The sequence below is a fragment of the Pseudophryne corroboree genome, chromosome 1 (assembly GCF_028390025.1).
Source record: "Pseudophryne corroboree isolate aPseCor3 chromosome 1, aPseCor3.hap2, whole genome shotgun sequence".
Taxonomy (NCBI): Eukaryota; Metazoa; Chordata; class Amphibia; order Anura; family Myobatrachidae; genus Pseudophryne; species Pseudophryne corroboree.
This window is the reverse complement of record NC_086444.1, coordinates 796,832,045-796,856,632: the sequence shown is the minus strand read 5'-3', so window position 1 is coordinate 796,856,632 and position 24,588 is coordinate 796,832,045. Positions and strand designations below refer to the sequence as shown.

Here is a 24,588-nt window from a genome sequence, read left to right as displayed (position 1 = left end):
CTGGAAATGCAATCCGAACCACTTGCTCAGGAGATCTAACTGAAACGTTCTGGCATGGAACCTCCCATACTGGATTGCCTCGTATAAGGCAACCATCTTCCCAAACAATCTTATGCAAAGATGGATGGACACTCGAGTAGGTCGGAGCACCATGCGGACCATCTCCTGAAGTGTTTTCGCAATGTCCTCTGGTAGAAACACCTTTTGGGCCACAGTATTCCAGCAACATTCCCAGGAACAGGAGCATCCGTATTGTCTCCAGGTGGGGCTTCTGTAAGTTGAGGATCCATCCATGGTCGGACAGAAGACGGATGGTGCGGTCGATATGGAGCAACAAAAGTTCCCTGGATATTGCCTTTATCAGAAGATCGTCTAGATAAGGCACCACATTGAGCCTTTGGATCCGGAGATGTCCGCCATCACCTTTGTGACTACCCTCGGAGCTGTTGACAGGCCGAAGGGTAGTGCCTGGAATTGTAAGTGATCATCCAGCAGGTACGCCTAATGAGGTGGCCAATTCGGAATATGGAGATAGGCATCCTTGATATCCAAGGAGACCATAAATTCCTGTTCTTCCAGGCCCACAATGAGTGCACGCAGGGATTCCATCTCAAACTTGAACACCCTTAAATAAGGATTTCAGATTCAGAATGGGTCTGACCGAACAGTCTGGCATCGGCACAACAATTAGGTTAGAGTAAAACACCTTATTGGAACAATGACCTGGGACTAGACCTGGGACTAGATAGCATATCCTCCAAAGCTGGTAAGCTTGATTTGAAAGATCGTTGGGGGTGGGTGCTGTCGAACTCCAGCTTGTAGCCCTGAGAAACGAGTTCCCTGACTCAGGCATCCTGGCAGGAGGTCTCCCAGACGCAGCTGAAGTGACGCAGTTGAGCTCCCACCTCGAGATCCCCTTGGGGTGGGCACTGTCATGCTGAGGCTTTAGTGGAAGTAGAACTGGTGGACTGTTCCCGAGGACTGGTACTTACAGGTTTTCTGGACTTACCTCTGGTACCTCTAGCCTCATTGGAGGCACCTCTGGCCTTTGATCGAAATGTGCGAGACTAAAAGGACTGGACAGACGGTCCGAACGTCTCACCGGCGGGGCCCCAGAGGGGAGAAACGTGGATGTCCCAACCGTAACCTTGGAAATCCATGCATCTAACTCAACCTAAAAAAGCCATTCCCCAGAAAAGGACTCCACATTACATTTGGATTCTGCGTCCACAATCCACTGACGCAACCACAAGGCCCTGCACGCAGACACTGCCATGGCCGACGTCAGAGCATTTATGTTCCCCATCTCCTTGAGGGAATCACAGAGGACACGGGTAGTGTCCTGAATGTGCTTCAGGAGGGTTACCGTGGTAACTAAGAGCATATCCCCCGAGAGGCCCCCCTGAATTTGCGTGGCCCAAGAATGAATGGCATGGGTCACCCAGCAACCCGCAATAACCGGTATTTGTGAAACGCCGGCTGCTGTGTATATAGATTTTAGGGTAGTCTCTATCTTTCTATCCCCAGGATCCTTCATAGTAAAGGAGCCCGGGCCAGGCAGCACCACCTTCTTAGACAGGCGAGAGACTGAGACATCCATCCCAGGGGGATCCTCCCAAAAAATTTTACCTTGAGAAGCAAATGGGAAATTACGCAAAAACTATTTGGACACTTGGAATTTTTTGTCTGGATTTTTCCAGGCCTGCTTGAATAAGTCATCTAACTCTGGAGATTCAGGGAAAGTGACAAAGAAAAACGACTGCTGTGATGAAGCGTCCTCTAGAGGGAGCTGTAACACATCCCTTATAGCCAAAATGTGGGGATGAGGGGTTCAATACCACGAGTAGAATCGGGATCCCCACTGACGGGATTCTGGTCATCCCCATCATCTTGTATATAATCATCTGTATCAGAGAGCAGAGCAGATAAATCAGACTTCTGTGGACCTGCATGAGGGAGTGGGGGGGGGGGGGGGGGAACGTGTATCAGCCCTAGCAGCTAAATCTGCAACAGCTTGTTGCAGTGGCTGAGTTTTCTGCACATTAGCAGTGAGCTGGGATGACATATCTGACATCATAGTTTTAAGAGACCCTAACCCACAGGCGATTTCACCTCGGCAGGAACTACAGCCAGCACATTCCGGACCAACCTTCTGTAATTGGACGCCAATTTCTGCATAGAATACAACTACCGATTCCTTGGACATTATTGGACCTGTCACAGCCCTTGTGAGGATTGGGACTAATTCACTCCCAATGCAATACACCCTCCAGTGACTCAGGTAACCAATCCCTGGATGTATTATTTGATACCGGGACTCGCAATACGGCAACCAAGGTGGTTACTAATTAGGAACGGAACACTTGCATATGTGCTATGAATATTCCTGCATGTGAGGTTTTTTAATTATGTCATTTTAATATTGCGAGGTTTTATTAAGCTCATTTATTCAATTAAAAGTATCTACATTTGTATACCGTTAGTGTATTTATGATCGTTCATCCTTAAAAGCGCTGCTACATTTGTTGTATGTTGAAGCAGAGGAAGGCACCAGAATGCCGCTGGGAAGCTCCGCCCCCTCGAATGCCACCGGAGCTATACTGATTATTTATACTGGCAAAGTCTCCAATAAGCTTAAAACCTCACGCAAGCGATTAGTTAAGCATGTTTGTGCCAGTGTACTCACAGGGGAACCTAGCGGGACCCCCCAGGGAGGGTCCCATACATCACACTCGTGATCAGCTGCACTTTGAACCAGGGACCACCCTAGCGGGGCCCATGGTGTGTACTCTCCACCGATGTCACCTTCAGGCAGTGTTAGGGGTGTGTGGCGTGCTGCGGCTGTGACAGCCAAGGCGCAGTGCCCCGCTGAACAAACAGCCCCTCAGGATGGTGGTTCTGTAGCGGGGAAGCAGCTCTGCACCTCGCAAGGCTAGTGACTGCCCCCCCAACACCCACGGCACAGGTATGCTGTTGCCCAGACAGCATACCACAAAAAAAAAAAAATAAGATTTTTTCTAAACTGCCTGTAGGAGGGGGCATAGAGTGGAGGAGCCAGCACACCAAGTTTAAGAAATTTAAAATGCACCGGCTCCATTGGACCTCGTCTATACCCATCATACTAGTTTTCCCCAATATCCCTTATGGATGCTAGAGAAAATAAGGAATGAGATAGATGTTTGAAACGAAGGAGTTTATTTAGTAAGCTTCAAGTTCTAAAATCTGCTGCTTCAGATCATGTTTAGGTCTGAAATGTAAAAGGGCAATCCTTTTACTAGCAGTGTTTTTCTATTGCCGTTTTAAAGAGAAGCCCTAAGAATGTTATTATGGTAAAAGTTGAGCACTATGATAAGCGCTGTACTCAAGGAAGTATTAAAGGGAACTGAGACCCAGTCAGATCAAATGAAAATAAAGACCCGCACTATTTAACAGAAGCTCATACTTCCCAGTGTTCCACCCCAGGACATTGAAGAGGGAATGAGAGTGCTCTATCTGTAGCCAGATAAGGGCAAAGTAAATATAGACACATTACAGGTTGAGTATCCCATATCCAAATATCCGAAATACGGAATATTCCGAAATACGGACTTTTTTGAGTGAGAGTGGGATAGTGAAACTTTTGTTTTTTGATGACTCAATGTACACAAACTTTGTTTAATACACAAAGTTATTAAAAATATTGTATTAAATGACCTTCAGGCTGTGTGTATAAGGTGTATAAGAAACATAAATGAATTGTGTGCTTAGATTTAGGTCCCATCACCATGATATCTCATTATGGTATGCAATTATTCCAAAATACGGAAAAATCCCATATCCAAAATACCTCTGGTCCCGAGCATTTTGGATAAGGGATACTCAACCTGTATTATTATCCTTTATTTATATGGCGCCACAAGGGTTCCGCAGCGATTACAGTTCTAGCAGAAAAAGTAAACAGTAGAAGCCCTTATGTAATATAGTTCAGGGGGTTTCTATGATATCACAGAGGGAGAGTGCCGTGTTTCAGGGGACATACTACCACCACAGCCCCAATCCTGCATGCACACTGTGGCAATATACATTTTATGAGTCCTAGAGCTTGCTCTAGAGTGCTCTAAGCAGGTACACTTTGGCTAAATACATCAGGTGTGATGCACATGACATTACTTACCTCTGAAGCCACGGCCACCGCCACCTCCTCTACCTCCCCTAAAACCACCACCTCCACCAAATCCTCCTCGTCCTCCTCTGAATCCACCTTCAAAACAAGACAGCACATTTTAGCAAAATCCAAAGACTGAACCCTTTAATGAAAACACATTGAAGTATACAGAAAAATTAACAGCCTGATTCTAAGTCAGATTCAGAAGCGCACACATCAGCGTTTATTGGTGGTCACCAGTCTACAACTTTATGCAAATGCCGCTACAAACGTCTTCCCTTTCCACCCATGTGGCCTATTGCGCAAGGGCAGAGGCCCACTTTCAGCATCTGTACACAAGGTAATACTGATTGGTGCATCCTTAGACGCCACGTTCGGTCACATCACTGAAACATGACCCAGCTCTATGGCAGGTGCAGATTTACTGCCTATGTCTGCGCCTGTGCACAGCTACTTTCACCGACACAACATTGCAAAATACACCCGCTGAAAGAGCCATGTGTGTGTATTTCTAGCCACCCAACAAGCACCGTCCATTACTTTCACACATTTCTGATACAATGCGTCTCGATCTTTGTGCGTACACTGCAATGCACACACCATAAGAGTGTTCAGGAATTTTTGTTCATGCAGAATTGCAAACGTGAACATCAGCATTGCATGCAGCTTTGTCAGACCCTAATAAATCAATGTGAAACCACCATGCATTAGTGTTCAATGCTGCTTGCTCTATAAATGTGATGATTAGTAATCAATACGGAATTACCACATTTTCCACCTCTCACAGGATACAATAATGTGTGTGTGTGTGTGTGTATGTATATATATATATATATATATATATATATATATATATATATATATATATATACATATATATATATATATATATATGAATTTCCCTGAACTTTGAGAGGATCACATTGACCATTATGTGTATTTACCTGTACTGCTGTTAACACCTGAAATCATGTTAGATCCACCTATAGATTCACGGCTAAACATTGGTCCATTTAAGATTGGTCATCATTAAGACCATAGTCTGAGATAGCATTCTCTGGGCTTTTAAATACGGAATATTGTCAGGTTGTTACCTGTTACAATTAACCTGGTTTTATACCTATTTCAATCGTTATATACAGTGGTGTATAGGTTTCTTCAGGATTCCTTTAATATATTGGGCATTTGATTCTGTACCCCTGAGCGCATTGGGTTTTTCAGACATTCTATTTCCACCTACGCTGTATGTTGGACATATGCTGATAAAGAACAGCTTTTGAAAACTGAATGTAAATCGGACAGAATTTTGTATTATACCTCTGTGAAACTGTACAGATGCCATATGTATTAAATAAAAATACAACTAGATTATTATTACAGCTGTTTTTATGTTAATCAAGGTGTAATAATATGATAAACAGTACTGTAGACTAGCGCCCTCAGATCTGTTTGTGAACACACACACACATACATACATACATACATACATACATACGAGGCACGGCAGCAACGTTTCGGAGAATCCAACTCATTACCTCCATTTCAGAAACATTGCTGCTGAACTTGCACTTTAAGATAATTTCTCATTAAAGGGGAAGTGAGGTATCCAATTATTAGGTGAAATAATTTTTCACTGATGCTTCACCAATTTTTTTATATTTATATTTACAGGCTATCCAATTTGAATCGCCCGTAAAAAATTAGCTTTCCTCCTGAAAACACACAGGTTCAATGAAACGGTAGAAACATCTGGTTTCGCCTGCCTGAGACAGGTGAAACAAAACTCCAGACAAGCAGATGCGAGCCGTGGCTTATCGGGGCTAATTAGATTCCCCCGGTGGGACAAAAAAAAAAATAAAAATAAGATTTTACTCACCGGTAAATCTATTTCTCGTAGTCCGTAGTGGATGCTGGGAACTCCGTAAGGACCATGGGGAATAGCGGCTCTGCAGGAGACTGGGCACAACTAAAAGAAAGCTTTTAGACTACCTGGTGTGCACTGGCTCCTCCCACTAAGACCCTCCTCCAAGCCTCAGTTAGGATACTGTGCCCGGAAGAGCTGACACAATAAGGAAGGATTTTGAATCCCGGGTAAGACTCATACCAGCCACACCAATCACACCGTATAACTCGTGATACCATATCCAGTTAACAGTATGAAACATAACTGAGCCTCTCAACAGATGGCTCAACAATAACCCTTTAGTTAGGCAATAACTATATACAAGTATTGCAGACAATCCGCACTTGGGATGGGCGCCCAGCATCCACTACGGACTACGAGAAATAGATTTACCGGTGAGTAAAATCTTATTTTCTCCGACGTCCTAGTGGATGCTGGGAACTCCGTAAGGACCATGGGGATTATACCAAAGCTCCCAAACGGGCGGGAGAGTGCTGATGACTCTGCAGCACCGAATGAGAGAACTCAAGGTCCTCCTCAGCCAGGGTATCAAATTTGTAGAATTTAGCAAACGTGTTTGCCCCTGACCAAGTTGCAGCTCGGCAAAGGTATAAAGCAGAGACCCCTCGGGCAGCCGCCCAAGATGAGCCCACTTTCCTCGTGGAATGGGCTTTTACTGATTTAGGATGCGGCAATCCAGCCGCAGAATGCTCCAGCTGAATTGTGCTACAAATTCAGCGAGCAATAGTCTGCTTAGAAGCAGGAGCACCTATTTTGTTGGGTGCCTACAGGATAAAAAGCGAGTCAGTTTTCCTGACTCCAGCCGTCCTGGAAATATACATTTTTAAGGCCCTGACTACGTCCAGTAACTTGGAATCTTCCAAGTCCCTAGTAGCCGCAGGCACTACAATAGGTTGGTGCAAGTGAAAAGCTGATACCACCTTAGGGAGAAACTGGGGACGAGTCCTCAATTCTGCCCTATCCATATGGAAAATCAGATAAGGGCTTTTTCATGACAAAGCCGCCAATTCTGACACACGCCTGGCCGAAGCCAAGGCCAATAACATGACCACTTTCCACGTGAGATATTTCAAATCCACAGTTTTAAGTGGCTCAAACCAATGTGATTTTAAGAAACTCAACACCACGTTGAGATCCCAAGGTGCCACAGGAGGCACAAAAGGGGGCTGAACATGTAGCACTCCCTTTACAAATGTCTGAACTCCAGGCAGTGAAGCCAGTTCTTTCTGGAAGAAAATCGACAGAGCCGAAATCTGGACCTTAATGGAACCCAAGTTTAGGCCCATAGTCACTCCTGACTGTAGTAAGTGCAGAAAACGACCCAGCTGAAATTCCTCTGTTGGGGCCTTCCTGGCCTCACACCACGCAACATATTTTCGCCAAATACGGTGATAATGGTTTGCGGTTACTTCTTTCCTGGCTTTTATCAGCGTAGGAATGACTTCCTCCGGAATGCCCTTTTCCTTTAGGATCCGGAATTCAACCGCCATGCCGTCAAACGCAGCCGCGGTAAGTCTTGGAACAGACAGGGCCCCTGCTGTAGCAGATCCTGTCTGAGCGGTAGAGGCCATGGGTCCTCTGATATAATTTCTTGAAGTTCTGGGTACCAAGCTCTTCTTGGCCCATCCGGAACCACGAGTATCGTTCTTACTCCTCGTTTTCTTATTATTCTCAGTACCTTCGGTATGAGAGGCAGAGGAGGGAATACATAAACCGACTGGTACACCCACGGTGTCACCAGAGCGTCCACAGCTATTGCCTGAGGGTCCCTTGACCTGGCGCAATATCTAGTTTTTTGTTTAGGCGGGACGCCATCATGTCCACCTGTGGCCTTTCCCAATGGTTTACCAACAGTTGGAAGACTTCTGGATGAAGTCCCCACTCTCCCGGGTGTAGGTCGTGTCTGCTGAGGAAGTCTGCTTCCCAGTTGTCCACTCCCGGAATGAACACTGCTGACAGTGCCAAGACGTGATTTTCCGCCCATCGGAGAATCCTTGTGGCTTCTGCCATCGCTATCCTGCTTCTTGTGCCGCCCTGTCGGTTTACATGGGCGACTGCCGTGATGTTGTCTGATTGGATCAGTACCGGCTGGTTTTGAAGCAGAGGCCTTGCCAGACTTAGGGCATTGTAAATGGCCCTCAGTTCCAGAATATTTATGTGTAGGGACGACTCCTGACATGACCAAAGTCCTTGGAAATTTCTTCCCTGTGTGACTGCCCCCCAGCCTCGAAGGCTGGCATCCGTGGTTATCAGGACCCAGTCCTGTATGCCGAATCTGCGGCCCTCTTGAAGATGAGCACTCTGCAGCCACCACAGTAGAGATACCCTGGTCCTTGGAGACAGGGTTATCAGCCTATGCATCTGAAGATGCGATCCCGACCACTTGTCCAAGAGGTCCCACTGAAAGGTTCTTGCATGGAACCTGCCGAATGGAATTTTGCTTCGTCAGAAGCTACCATTTTTCCCAGGACTCGTGTGCAGTGATGCACCGATACCTGTTTTGGTTTCAGGAGGTCTCTGACTAGAGATGACAGCTCCTTGGCTTTCTCCTGCGGGAGAAACACTTTTTTCTGTTCTGTGTCCAGAACCATCCCCAGGAACAGTAGGCGTGTGGTAGGAACCAGCTGTGACTTTGGAATGTATAGAATCCATCCGTGCTGTTGTAGCACTTCCCGAGATAGTGCTACTCCGACCAACAACTGCTCCTTGGACCTCGCCTTTATAAGGAGATCGTCCAAGTACGGGATAATTAAAACTCCCTTTTTTCGAAGGAGTATCATCATTTCTGCCATTACCTTGGTAAAGACCCTCGGTGCCGTGGACAGTCCAAACGGCAGTGTTTGGAATTGGTAATGGCAATCCTGTACCACAAATCTGAGGTACTCCTGGTGAGGATGGTAAATGGGGACATGTAGGTAAGCATCCTTGTAATCCCCCTCCTTCAGGTGCAATAACCGCCCTGAGCGATTCCATCTTGAACTTGAATTTTTTTATGTATGTGTTCAAGGATTTCAAATTTAAAATGGGTCTCACCGAACCGTCCGGTTTCGGTACCACAAACAGTGTGGAATAGTAACCCCGTCCTTGTTGAAGTAGGGGCACCTTGACTATCACCTGCTGGGAATACAGCTTGTGAATTGCCTCTAGCACAGCCTCGCTGCCTGAGGGAGTTGTCGGCAAGGCAGATTTGAGGAAACGGCGGGGGGGAAACGCCTCGAATTCCAGCTTGTACCCCTGAGATACTACTTGAAGGATCCAGGGATCCACCTGTGATCGCTGAAATTTTTGAGGCGGCACCCCACCGTACCTGGCTACGCCTGTGGAGCCCCCGCGTCATGCGGTGGACTCAGAGGAAGCGGGGGAAGAATTTTGATTCTGGGAACTGGCTGACTGGTGCAGCTTTTTCCCTCTTCCCTGTGCAGAAAGGAAGCGCCTTTGACCCGCTTGCTTTTCTGAAGCCGAAAGGACTGTACCTGATAATACAGTGCTTTCTTAGGCTGTGAGGAAACCCGAGGTAAAAAAAATTCTTCCCAGCTGTTGCTGTGGATACGAGGTCCCAGAGACCATCCCCAAACAATTCCTCACCCTTATAAGGCTCTATGTGCCTTTTAAAGTCAGCATCACCTGTCCAGTGTCGGGTCTCTAATACCCTCCTGACAGAATGGACATTGCATTAATTCTGGATGCCAGCCGGCAAAATATCCCTCTGTGCATCCCTCATATATAAGATGACGTCTTTAATATGCTCTTATGTTATCAAAATAGTATCCCTGTTTGACAGGGTCACAGACCACGCTGCAGCAGCACTATCTGCGGGTCTCAGTCTAGTACCTGAGTGTGTAAATACAGACTTCAGGATAGCCTCCTGCTTTTTATCAGCAGGTACCTTCAAAGTGGCCGTATCCTAAGACGGCAGTGCCACCTTTTTTGACAAACGTGTGAGCGCCTTATCCACCCTAGGGGATATCTCCCAGCGTAACTTATCCTCTGGCGGGAAAGGGTACGCCATCAGTAACTTTTTAGAAATTACCAGTTTCTTATCGGGGGAACCCACGCTTTTTCACACTTCATTCACTCATTTGATGGGGGAACAAAACACTGCCTGCTTTTTCTCCCCAAACATAAAACCCTTTTTTAGTGGTACTTGGGTTAATGTCAGAAATGTGTAACACATTTTTTATTGCCGGGATCATGTAACGGATGTTCCTAGTGGATTGTTTTTGAGCCCCTGATGGCCTTTGAGACGCCTGGGCAGGCGCGGGCTGAGAAGCCGGCTGTCCCACAGCTGTTACGTCATCCAGCCTTTTTGTAAGGAGTTGACACTGTCGGTTTATACCTTCCACCTATCCATCCACTCTGGTGTCGGCCCCACAGGGGGCGACATCACATTTATCGGCATCTGCTCTGCCACCACATAAGCCTCCTCATCAAACGTGTCGACACAGCCATACAGACACACCGCACACACACAGGGAATGCTCTGACTGAGGACAGGACCCCACACAGCCCTTTGGGGAGACAGAGAGAGAGTATGCCAGCACACACCAGAGCGCTATATAATTTAGGGATTAACACTATATTGAGTGAATTTTTCCCAATAGCTGCTTATACAATATTGCGCCTAAATTTAGTGTCCCCCCTCTCTTTTTAACCCTTTGAGCCTGCAAACTACAGGGGAGAGCCTGGGGAGCTGTCTTCCAGCTGCACTGTGAAGAGAAAATGGCGCCAGTGTGCTGAGGGAGATAGCTCCGCCCCTTTTTCGCGGACTTTTCTCCCGCTTTTTTATGGATTCTGGCAGGGGTATTTATCACATATATAGCCTCTGGGGCTATATATTATGATATATTTGCCAGCCAAGGTGTTTTTATTGCTGCTCAGGGCGCCCCCCCCCCCAGCGCCCTGCACCCTCAGTGACCGGAGTGTGAGTGTGTATGAGGAGCAATGGCGCACAGCTGCAGTGCTGTGCGCTACCTTGGTGAAGACCGATGTCTTCTGCCGCCGATTTTCCGGACCTCTTCTTGCTTCTGGCTCTGTAAGGGGGACGGCGGCGCGGCTCCGGGAACGAACACCAAGGCCAGTTCCATGCGGTCGATCCCTCTGGAGCTAATGGTGTCCAGTAGCCTAAGAAGCCCAAGCTAGCTGCAAGCAGGTAGGTTCGCTTCTTCTCCCCTTAGTCCCTCGATGCAGTGAGCCTGTTGCCAGCAGGTCTCACTGTAAAATAAAAAACCTAAAATAAACTTTCTTTCTAGGAGCTCAGGAGAGCCCCTAGTGTGCATCCAGCTCGGCCGGGCACAGAAATCTAACTGAGGCTTGGAGGAGTGGGAGGAGCCAGTGCACACCAGGTAGTCTAAAAGCTTTCTTTTAGTTGTGCCCAGTCTGCTGCGGAGCCGCTATTCCCCATGGTCCTAACGGAGTTCCCAGCATCTCTATCTATCTATCTAGTATGGCCCGGCACTCCTCCTCTGAATGAAACGCCCCGGTGCCCTCAGCAATAGTTATGGATAGTCAAAAAGAAAAACTGCGGCACTCAGGGACTTGTATTGGTATGAAAATGTATTAGAAATACATTGCAGAAAACATCAACGTTGACAAAGGGGTTAGACACCCCGAAACGTTGATGTTTTCTGCAATGTATTTCTAATACATTTTCATACCAATACAAGTCCCTGAGTGCCGCAGTTTTTCTTTTTGACATACATATATATATATATATATACACATATATATATATATATATATATATATACATACATATATATATACATATACACACACACATATATATATATATATATATAAAATTTTTTAAAAGGTATCAGGTGTGTGAAACATTGACTACAATTTAAATTTGTTCTGTTTCTTTATTTGATATGATTTGGAGTGTCATCTTTTGTGTCAGATACGTATTTTTATATATCTGTTTATCTACAGATGTGCCCTCCATCATTATTGCTTGAGTCACGTTAAACAGCACTTCTAGTCGCACCTAGTCATGAGCGTGTTTACTACGGGCGTGCATCTTTTTGTGCATTTTTGCCGCAAAAAATGCATTTTATTTGCATTGCTATATGAAAAGGATGAAAAAACAGATGCTGCTGATTAAAAGATGAGGCATTCCTACAGTATATTCTGTGTGTGACTGCAGCTGTATCTGCATATGAAATGCTACAGTACGTTACAGTGCCAGTGAAATTAAGAGTTATGGTAAACTTTTTTCCTTTGAGGTCCATAGGCTCTAAAGGGATGATATTGGGGTGTAGGTGGTTGGAGAGGACCAGGAACCAAACAAACAATTAAAAGCTCTGAAGTCGCAGGATACCTCGTCCTCCACCCCTATACCCCACCCCCAGCCAAAGGCCAGATAGTTAGACATCAGAGAAGGAAACCAGTGACCAAGAGGAAGAAAACCCATAGAGGCCAGGTGCGTCAGGGCGGGTGCCCTGTGGAGCTTTAAGAAATGAAAAATAAAAAAAGTTAAGGGTAAATCTACCGGTATCCGGCCTTTAGGTTGACCACTATTGGTCGACATGGCAAAGCTCGACACATGAAAAGGTCGACATGAGTTTCACATTTTTAATGAACTTTTTCATACTTTACAATCCACGCAGATTACGATTGGGAATAGTAACCTGTGCCGAATGCAGCAGTAGCGGAGCAAGGCATGCAAGGGGACATGGAAACAAAACAATTTTTTTTTTTTTTTTTTTAAACCTCATGTTGACCCTATGATCCACACCCAGTATACCATAACTTATTTTCTTTTTCAGGGTCCATAGTCTCCACAGGGAAGACATTGGGGATGGCCCAAAGCAGTTTTCCATAAGGGAAAACTCCTGAGCCCGAAGGAGGCATAGGTAGCAAAGGCAGAGAACATGGGTCTTCAACCTGAAGCACTCCTCCAGCTGCTGTGGAATTACACATCCAAGCTAGCCTTAATACGAAAACTGTGGCAGGGCATGCCGGGATGAATAGTTCCACAGCAGCTGGAGGGCCACAGGTTGAAGATCCATGGTAAAGAACCTAAGAAAGGTGTGGACGGAGGACCATGTGGCCGCCCTGCACAGTTGTTCAGCAGAAGCGCCACGGCGGACTGCCCATGAGGGCCATACAGAGTGAGTAGAATGGGCAGTAACTGTATCCGGAACTGGGAGGTCAGCCTGCGTTTAAGCCCTGAAATAGTCCTGCGAAGTCATCTAGCCAGAGTCTGTTTGTAAGCCGGCCAGACCCTCTTGTGAAACCCACATAGGACAGAGGGAATCCGATTTTCGGAAGGAGCTGGTACAATCCACTTAAATCCAAAAGAGCACGGACCACATCCAGGGAGGCTTTATCTACTGAGAGGTCCGGGGATTGGAAGGCTGGAGCCACAATTAATTCATAAAATGGAACCTGGATACCACCTTGGAAAGGTAGACAGCCCGGGTTCACAGAACAGCTCTGTCTGGGTGAAATATTAAAAATGGGGAGCAACAGGATAGCGCACCCAAGTCAGAGACCCTGCAGGCAGAGGCAAAAGCAAGAAGGAAAAGTGTTTTCACCGTCAGTCACTTGAGGTCTACCGAGTCCAGAGGCGCCTGTAAAACCAGTGACAAGTCCCACAAGCCACCGGAGGGACAAAGGGAGGTTGAATACGGATAACCACCTGAAGGAAAGTTCGAACATCAGGCAGGGGAGCGATCCTTCACTGGAACCAGACTAACAGAGCAGACACATGCACATTAAAAGGGATGCCAGGTGGAGGCCGAGGTCTAACCCACCCTGGAGAAACTCAGTGTCTGGAAGAACACCACTGGAAGGAGGAGTGCCAAACTCTGTAATTGATGTGGGTTTAAGGCAGGCTACAGCACTTTGAGCATCGTTTGAATCAGAGCGGGAGAAAACTTTGGATCTTAGGAGGGATTACTATAAGAGCCCCGCCGTCAAAGACAGGCTAGCTAGGTCCAGGTGAAGACTGGGGCCTTGATATAGCAGCTCTGGGCTCAAAGTGGAAAGGTAGTGTCTATGGAGAGACTCTGGGGGACGGGGAACCAATGGTACTTGGGCCAGGCTGGAGCTATCAACAGCATTGTGCCTCTTTCCTTCTTGAATTTGCGAAAAACCCTAGGAGAGGGAGTGAGACTGTAGGGAAGAGTTAAGCCAGACAGAAGGTCCACCTCACCGCCAGAATGGCCGCAGGGTCTCTGGTCCTGTACCCATACATTGGGACCTTGTGGTTTTGTCATGAGGGTCACGTCCTGTAGGCCCCATTTGTCTACCAGGAGTTGGAGGACATCTGGGTGTACAGCCCACTCTCCGGCGTGTATGTCCTGACGACTGAGGAAGTCTGCCTCCCAGTTAAGGACTCCTGGGATGAATACTGCCGACATGGCTGGAAGATAGCGTTCGGGCCACACGAGGATGTACACCACCACCCTCATGGCTGTCTGAGTGGGCGTGCCTCCCTTAGGATTGAGGTAGGCCACTGCGCAATGGTGTTGCAAGACTGGACTTAGGACAGGCCTGCCCAGGAGAAGGTCCTGCACCAGAGTGAGCACTAGGATGTTAATTGGCAGGAAGCTTTCGTTGGGAGTCCAATGTCCCTGAAGGGAATGTTGACCAGTCCCTCGCGGAGGCTGACATTTGTGGAGCACCCAATCCAGAATACAGAAGGCGCAACCCTTGTCCAAGTGGGACGTCTGTAGCCACTAGGAGAGGGACAGACGAACCTCCGGAGAGGATGATATTCTGGGACCGGATTAGATGATGGTGTCCATTCCACCAGTGGTGGATCAGATGTTGAAGAGACAGAATGGAACTGGGCATATTGCACCATGTCAAATGTGGAGACCATGGGCCCCTAGACCTGCATTGCGTAGTGGATGGACACTCGGTGACTGAAGTAACTTGAGCACACGCACTTGCAGTGCTGTAATTTAGTCTGCTGCCACTATTTTGGTAAATATCTGAGGGGTCGCAGAAAGACCAAAGGGCAGGGCATGAAACTGATAGTATTGCTGAAGGACAGCAAACCCGTGGAATCGTTAATTGGTAGTAATGGGCACATGCAGGTATGCATCTTAAATATCCAGAGACACCATCAAATCCCCAGGGCTCCAATGCCAGGACAATGGAGTGGAGGGTTTCCATACGAAACCTGTTGAGTGACCCGAGATTGATAATAGGCCGATGAGAACCACTGGGTTTCTGAACCAATAAGAGGGTAGAGTAAAAACCAGTCCCTCTCTGTATCGAAGGAACCAGTATGGATTACCCGAGTGCAGCAGTTTAAATGGCATTCTGGAGGGCTAGGGCCTCGGTTGGGTCTGTTGGAGGACCTGTACAAAAGAATTGGGTGGAGCCTCAGGAATGTGTGAGCGTACTCGGGAGAGATCACTTCTCATACCCAGGCGTCTGTGGTGGTCTGACGCCAATATGTTGCAAACCGAAGAAGTCGACCTCCCACCCTGGGATCCCCCCACGTGGAGGGTTTGACATCAGACTTGGGGGTTGGACTTCTGGTAGGCCAAGCCTGTTTAAAATGGGGCTTAGTGGTCTTGTGCGAGGTAGTCTGCATGTAAATGGCTGAGGCGGCCCTTGCGTTGGCTACCGCCCAGAGGAGTATTCTTGACACCTCTTGCACTGCGGCCCTGCTTCTTGTTCCTCCCTGTCGGTTGGTGTACGCTACTGCCGTGGCGTTGTCCGTCTGCAACTGGATGGCCTGATTCCGAAGGAGATATGAGGGCCGTACTAAAGCATTATAAACTGCTCTGAGTTCCAGGATGTTTATTGGAAGAGCAGATTCCTGAAAGGACCATGTCCCCTGGAACTGCACCCCTTGGGTCACAGGCCCCCAAACCCCAGAGGCTTGCATTTGTTGTCAACAGAGTCCAAGACTGGGTATTGAAAATCCGACCCTCCACCAGATGGGAGACTTGTAGCCACCATAGCAGGGATATCCGTGCTTTTGGTGACAAGGTTAAATGCTGATGCATGTGCAGGTGAGATCCCGACCATTTATCCAGCAAATTCAGTTGAAATGGTCGCACTTGGAACCTGCCGTACTGGATCGCCCCGTATGAGGCCAATATCTTGCCTAGCAAGCGAATGCAAAGATAAATTGAGATCACAAAATGTTTCAGTACTGAATGGACCATAGACTGAATAGACAAAGCCTTGTCCATTGGAAGGTAAACCTTCTGAGACACTGTATCGAGGATCATTCGCAGGAACTGAATTCTCTGAGACGGCTCCAGATGAGATTTCTGGAAATGGAGTATCCATCCATGATCCGTAAGCAGACGAGTAGTCAAGTCGATACTGTGCAGCAGCTGTTCCCGGGACACCGCCTTTATCAGGAGATTGTCCAGGTACGGGATTATATTGACACCCATCATGCGCAATTGTAGCATCATCTCCGGCATGACCTTTGTGAATACCCTTGGGGCTGTGGAGAGACCAAAGGGTAAGGCCTGAAACTGGAAATGTTGGTCCAGTACCGCGAACCGGGGGAACACTTGGTGAGGAGGCCAAATTGGGATATGCAGGTATGCATCTTAGATATCCAGGGACACCAGAAACTCCCCCTCCTCCAGATTTGCCATCACTGCTCTTAGACATTACATCTTGAATTTGAACACTCGAAGATAAGGGTTCAGAGATTTGAGGTTCAAGATCAGTCGTACAGAGCCGTCCAGCTTCGGTACTACAAAGACTTGAGTAAAACCCCTTTGTGTGCAGTGGAGGAGGTACTGAAACAGTTAACTCCTGTAGAAAGCAGTTTTTCACTGCCTCCTGTAAGGAAACTCTTGCTACCGGTGAAGCTGGTATGCCTGACCTGAAGAATCTGAGAGGAGGGAATTTCGGGAATTCCAGCCGGTATCCTTGGAATATGAGGTCCCTCACCCAAGGATCCCGACAGGACTCTGCCCATATGTGGGCGAAGTGTTGAAGGCAAGCACCTACCTGAAAGTCGCCTTGCTGCTGGGACCAACCTTCACGCGGAGGGCTTCATGGAAGGGGATCCCGAGGTCTGGTCCGAAGTTTCGGCAGCAGCTGGTTTACGGGACTTACTGCGAGTTCCTCTAGCAGCATTGGCAGCACCTCTGGCTTTGCCTCTAAATTTGGCCACCCGAAAGGACTGCAGAGAGAGCCCAGGATAGGGATGTCTAGCAGGTGGCGGAGCATACGCCAGATACGTAGATTTACCTGCAGCTGCCTGATATATCAACTTGTTCAGTTCTTCCCCAAACAAGGCATCACCTGTAATGGGAAGGTTCTCAACCCCTTTTTTAGAATCAGCATCTGCTGACCACTGTCGCAGACATAGGGCTCTACGAGCTGATACTGCCATAGCAGTGGTACGGCCGTTAATGATACTAAGTTCCTTACCAGCCTTACTCAAAGTTTGCAGCACCTTGGAAATATTGTAGTAATGTAACTATCTCGTCCTGAGGCAGTGTAAGCAGCCCCTTCAGAATCTCAGACCATTTTACCATGGTTCTAGATATCCAGCCGCATACTATGGTTGGGCGTCAGGCTACACCTGCTGCAGTATAAATTGATTTAAGTGTGGTTTCAATTTTGCAATCAGCTGGGACTTTAAAATGGTCCCAGGTACAGGCAAAGCAATCTTACGTGACAGCCTGAACACACAGGTATCCACTGTCGGCGGGTTTTCGCAGAGTTTTCTATCCTCTGTAGGGAAGGGAAGTTAATTTAACCATGCTGCCTTAGCTAGGGAATCTAATTCCTTAGAAACCAGGAAGGTTGCAGAGGACTTTGGTTTCACATTAAGAAACAATTCCTCTGTCTGTTCTGCTTCTTTATCTGGGATGTTTTAGTACCTCTCTAATAGCATAAATAAGGGCCTCAACTCTGCACCTCCTTCATCAAACTCTGGTGGTTCAGAATCAGAGTCAGATTGCAATAATTGTGGGAGAGTGCATTTACGAGACACCAGGGGGGGGGGGGGGGGGGGGGGCTGAGGAGCCTGCCCGTGGTCTATAGTCTGTTTCAGAGTTTGTCTTTCTTGTTTAGCCGTAGCTAACTCTGAATTAATATTTGTGATCATAGTTTTAAATGAATCCATCCACTCAGGTTCCTGCACATTACTACCCTGTGAAGGTAGTGAGCACTGCGTACACATTAGGGATCGCTGTGAGGAAGGAGTAAACCTAGCCTTGCATAAAGTACACAGACTTATTTGCAGACATGCTTGAGCAGAAAACACAGATTAGTATGAAACACAGCTATTAGTGAGATAGCACACTTATTCCAGACCACCCTGAATGGAGTGACACAGAGAGGTTAGGGACCAGCACACAACACCACAGCGCCCCCACTGGGTGTCTCTTATGTGTAAATTTTCCACACAGCGGTATAAACGCTGACTATGTGCTCCCCCCTTCACTATAACTCGGTGGTGCCATAAAATTGTTGATTCAGTGGGTCCTGTGGAGGAGCAGTCTCTGCATGCAGCCTTAACAGAGCAGCAGCAGGAAATGGCTCCTTTAGCCTCTGGTTCGGCTCTCCGGGAAGCACTGCCCCTGTAACGGCGCCCGGTCCCTTTAAGTTATTTATACTGGCTTCACCTTGTGTGTGTAAAAAGAGTGCGCAACCCTCTTTTACAAAAATAACGCCAGTGTGGGTACACAGTTGTCACCGCAGCCCATAGCCTGATGATCACGGTCCCTTCATTCCGCCATTTGCACTAGGGACCCACTAACCGGGAGCCCGGTGTATCACTCACCGCACAGCGTCTGCTTCGACATCTGTTAGGGGTGGCGGCATGCTGCCGGCGTGGGCTCACACCTAAGGGGTATGAGAAACCACCTCAGGAGCTCAGTGTCCTGTCAGCGACCTGTCAGTGACTGAACCAACTCTGAGGAAGTTGGTTCGGTCACCGCTATCCCCCGACGCAGGCAGACTGGTTGCCAGCCAGTGCTGCCTGAAAATAGCAAACTAAAAAACATTTCTGAAGAAAACTCTGAAGAGCAACAGAATGCACCCGGCTCCTTGGGCACATTTTCTAAACTGAGTCTGCTAGGAGGGGCATAGAGGGGAGGAGCCAGCACACACTATTAATTTCTTAAAGTGCCAGGCTCCAATGGACCCGATCTATACCCCATGGTAATCTGCAATTCCCAGTATCCACTGGAACGTTAGAAAAAGCCGCAATGAATGTAACGGTTTATAGATGTTATGTTACCTTACAGGTGGTTTGGTGAACCCGACGTCCTCGGCTTCAGTCCGTTCTGTAGCCAATTGCCGTGGGTTCCTTAATAGGGCAGCACTAAGCCGTGAATGAAGCACCGAAAGTGTCTGTGTGTTCCTCCACGTCTACCTTGTATTCCATGCAAGTTTCATGTAAAGCACTCGGAGCGGAGAGGGACCGGCAGTGATCGTGCTGATAACACCGTATGAGCAACAAGTCCGGAGTGGTGGGAGGAGCCCTAACGCGTTTAGTCACGGAATCATGTGACTTTCTGAAAGGCCTTTGAGAAAGTCACGTTATTCCGTGATGAAACGCGTTAGGACTCCTCCCACCACTCCGGACCTATTGCTCCTACGGTGTTAGCAGCACAATCATTCCTGGTCCCTCTCCGCACAGAGTACTTTGCATGAAACTTGCACGGAATACAAGCTAGACGTGGAGGAACTGTTACGAAGACTACTCAGTCTCCTAGGTTATAAGGTGGTACCTGGTGATGCTCACGCAATTACCCCCTGACCAGCAGTCTTTTAGCCTGCTGCGATGCTAGGCTTCACCTATGGCAGCCGCCTTTCCAGGGTGAATTAGGTCCACCCCGAACTCAGGACAAGGACAAGGCAACTATTGGAGGCTGGGCAGGAGTAAATGCGGTTCAGTGAGACATCACAGAACACAACTTTAAATAATCCTGCCTAATACTCAGATTATAAACAAATTGTACGCAGGTGCAACAATGCACAGGGTGATACAATAAACACTGAATGTACATGAAATGCAACAATGCACATGGTAGTACAATAATCAAACACAGATGGTATGTAAATGCAACAATGCACAGGGTGATATCAATAATCAAATACAAGAGGTAACTCAAACTCTGAAAATAACCAATTCAAATCCCAGTACTTAGCTTAAACTGTCTGATGTGGATTCTGAAGAAGCCCGGAATTTTGAACTGGAACAGAACCCCCTGAAGGGAAGCAGAGTTCCAGAGACACTGAAACTGAGACCGGCTTCAGAGCAGGATTACACTGTGTGCAGTGATAGCAGGCTTGCCAACTGGAACAGACAGCACTAAATGCACAGATTCTAGATTACACCAAGGACAGGGACCGGACACAGGTACAAACAGGAAACTGTAACCGGCCTCAGGTGAAGGGCAGGCTGGGTAATAAAGGAAGCAAGCCCCAATCAGGATGGCTGGCAAACCAGACACAAGATAATGGCCTAATTAGCTGACAGGTGAGACTGAACAGGCCACACATACAGGAAACAGGCTGCAGTTACACAGACTCACCAAAGGCGGCCCACAACAGTACCCCAAACAAGTACATAAGAATACCTGCAATGCTAACAGAAATACAACAGACTCACAACATAAAAACAAATAGAATGCAAGCTGCATTCGCAGCTTGTAACAGGAACAAATAGCTGGACACTTTCAGAGCCTCATTCATGGCTTAGTGCTGCCCTATTAAGGAACCCACGGGAATTGACTACAGAACGGACTGAACCCGAGGACACACTGTTTCACCAAGCCATCTGTGAGGCAACATAACATCTATGAACCGCTACATTCATCGCGGTTTTCTGCCATATGTGCCTTTAAAACACTGTGTCAATCATTCTCACAGGCTTATTTGCCGACACTGTGGATAACCATTAATTGCTATTGCAACAAATTGTTATAATTGGTGTGGTTGGGCTGCTACATCTTTTTACAATCAAGTGGTACATTCAACTACTTTGTATCAGCTGCATACGATCTATTACAGCGTGACTCATGGGTTTCTAGCCCTGTACCAAGGATATCCGCCTGTATATGACTTGTTATTAACCACTTCACTAACAGTGGGATACCATGTTCTCTTGCTAGCAGCAAGACTCTACTCACCTGATTGGAGTAGTCTGTGATATGGTCTCTGACTTTTTATATTAATGTGTTAAAATTGAATATAAGTATTAATACATTTTCTTGATTATTCCCAGCGCTCTGGATAATTTAGTAGTTTGAATGAAAGAGTATATCACTACCCCTGTGAGCGCCGCCTTTCTTTTCTATTTTTCTTTGGTGAGGGGGAATATAACAATTTGCACACAGTCATGCACAAGATCCTGAGTGAATAAGCCCGCTGTAACCAGCACAGGTGCTCCAGCCTCCTTATTACCTTTGGAAAATATAGCAATAGTAATACAATCAGTACACAATGAGTGTATACCCAGTAATGCAATGTAACACCCCTCACAAATGCATCTAAATGTGATGTAGTTTTGAACCACTATACACCTGGTATTTTGGGTTAAGAAAATAGTAAAATGGATATATACACACACACATACACACAAACACATTAGGTGATTCATCGCGCCCTACGGGCGCTCTTCACACCGTCGTAAGGGGCTACGCCCCCTTAACCCTTGCGGCGTGCAATATTTTTATTATATGAGAGTACTACCTCCAATCATAATTGTGTGAGTGGTTAAATATTGCACGGACAAAGGGCGTGCAATGGTTAAAGGGACGAAGCCCCTTGCAATGGCGTGAACAGCGCACGCAGGGCTTGATGAAAATAAGAATTTACTTACCGATAATTCTATTTCTCGTAGTCCGTAGTGGATGCTGGGGACTCCGTAAGGACCATGGGGAATAGCGGCTCCGCAGGAGACTGGGCACAAAAGTAAAGCTTTAGAACTACCTGGTGTGCACTGGCTCCTCCCCCTATGACCCTCCTCCAAGCCTCAGTTAGGATACTGTGCCCGGACGAGCGTACACAATAAGGAAGGATTTTGAATCCCGGGTAAGACTCATACCAGCCACACCAATCACACCGTACAACTCGTGATCTAAACCCAGTTAACAGCATGATAACAGAGGAGCCTCTAGAAAAGATGGCTCACTACAGCAATAACCCGATTTTTTGGTAACAATAACTATGTACCAGTATTGCAGACAATCCGCACTTGGGATGGGCGCCCAGCATCCACTACGGACTACGAGAAATAGAATTATCGGTAAGTAAATTCTTATTTTCTCTAACGTCCTAAGTGGATGCTGGGGACTCCGTAAGGACCATGGGGATTATACCAAAGCTCCCAAACGGGCGGGAAAGTGCGGATGACTCTGCAGCACCAAATGAGAGAACTCCAGGTCCTCCTCAGCCAGGGTATCAATTTTGTAGAATTTTACAAACGTATTTGCTCCTGACCAAGTAGCTGCTCGGCAAAGTTGTAAAGCCGAGACCCCTCGGGCAGCCGCCCAAGATGAGCCCATCTTCCTTGTGGAGTGGGCATTTACAGATTTTTGGCTGTGGCAGGCCTGCCACAGAATGTGCAAGCTGAATTGTACTACAAATCCAACGAGCAATAGTCTGCTTAGAAGCAGGAGCACCCAGCTTGTTGGGTGCATACAGGATAAACAGCGAGTCAGATTTTCTGACTCCAGCCGTCCTGGAAACATATATTTTCAGGGCCCTGACAACGTCCAGCAACTTGGAGTCCTCCAAGTCCCTAGTAGCCGCAGGCACCACAATAGGTTGGTTCAGGTGAAACGCTGAAACCACCTTAGGGAGAAACTGAGGACGAGTCCTCAATTCCGCCCTGTCCGAATGGAAAATCAGATAAGGGCTTTTACAGGATAAAAGCGCCAATTCTGACACGCGCCTGGCCCAGGCCAGGGCCAACAGCATGACCACTTTCCATGTGAGATATTTTAACTCCACAGATTTAAGTGGTTCAAACCAATGTGACTTTTGGAACCCAAAAACTACATTGAGATCCCAAGGTGCCACTGGAGGCACAAAAGGAGGCTGTATATGCAGTACCCCTTTTACAACGTCTGAACTTCAGGGACTGAAAGCTAGTTCTTTTTGGAAGAAAATTGACAGGGCCGAAATTTGAACCTTAATGGATCCCAATTTCAGGCCCATAGACACTCCTGTTTGCAGGAAATGTAGGAATCGACCCAGTTGAATTTCCTCCGTCGGGCCTTACTGGCCTCGCACCACGCAACATATTTTCGCCAAATGCGGTGATAATGTTTTGCGGTTACATCCTTCCTGGCTTTGATCAGGATAGGGATGACTTCATCCGGAATGCCTTTTTTCCTTCAGGATCCGGCGTTCAACCGCCATGCCGTCAAACGCAGCCGCGGTAAGTCTTGGAACAGACAGGGTCCTTGCTGGAGCAGGTCCCTTCTTAGAGGTAGAGGCCACGGATCCTCCGTGAGCATCTCTTGAAGTTCCGGTTACCAAGTCCTTCTTGGCCAATCCGGAGCCACGAATATAGTGCTTACTCCTCTCCATCTTATCAATCTCAGTACCTTGGGTATGAGAGGCAGATGAGGGAACACATACACTGACTGGTACACCCACGGTGTTACCAGAGCGTCTACAGCTATTGCCTGAGGGTCCCTTGACCTGGCGCAATACCTGTCGAGTTTTTCCCAACGGTTTATAATCATGTGGAAGACTTCTGGGTGAAGTCCCCACTCTCCCGGGTGGAGGTCGTGTCTGCTGAGGAAGTCTGCTTCCCAGTTGTCCACTCCCGGAATTGCTGACAGTGCTATCACATGATTTTCCGCCCAGCGAAGAATCCTTGCAGCTTCTGCCATTGCCCTCCTGCTTCTTGTGCCACCCTGTCTGTTTACGTGGGTGACTGCCGTGATGTTGTCCGACTGGATCAACACCGGCTGACCTTGAAGCAGAGGTCTTGCTAAGCTTAGAGCATTGTAAATGGCCCTTAGCTTCAGGATATTTATGTGAAGTGATGTCTCCAGGCTTGACCATAAGCCCTGGAAATTCCTTCCCTGTGTGACTGCTCCCCAGCCTTGCAGGCTGGCATCCGTGGTCACCAGGACCCAGTCCTGAATGCCGAATCTGCGGCCCTCTAGAAGATGAGCACTCTGCAACCAACACAGGAGGGACACCCTTGTTCTTGGTGACAGGGTTATCCGCTGATGCATCTGAAGATGCGACCCGGACCATTTGTCCAGCAGGTCCCACTGGAAAGTTCTTGCGTGGAATCTGCCGAATGGGATTGCTTCGTAGGAAGACACCATTTTACCCAGAACCCTTGTGCATTGATGCACTGAGACTTGGCTCGGTTTTAGGAGGTTCCTGACTAGCTCGGATAACTCCCTGGCTTTCTCCTCCGGGAGAAACACCTTTTTCTGGACTGTGTCCAGGATCATCCCTAGGAACAGAAGACGAGTCGTCGGAACCAGCTGCGATTTTGGAATATTGAGAATCCAATCGTGCTGCCGCAACACTACCTGAGATAGTGCTACACCGACCTCCAACTGTTCCCTGGATCTTACCCTTATCAGGGAATCGT

At 47.5% G+C, this 24,588-nt stretch overlaps 1 protein-coding gene across 1 annotated transcript in view; it reads right to left on the bottom strand.

Moving 5' to 3' along the window:
• The window catches only part of GAR1 (GAR1 ribonucleoprotein), an 81,586-nt gene that overhangs the window by 4,856 nt on the left and 52,142 nt on the right, over positions 1-24,588 (bottom strand). Inside the window, exon 6 of the mRNA XM_063918810.1 lies at positions 4,154-4,240. Within this exon, the coding sequence (XP_063774880.1) occupies positions 4,154-4,240 (87 nt within the window). The remainder of the gene's footprint in view (positions 1-4,153; positions 4,241-24,588) is intronic.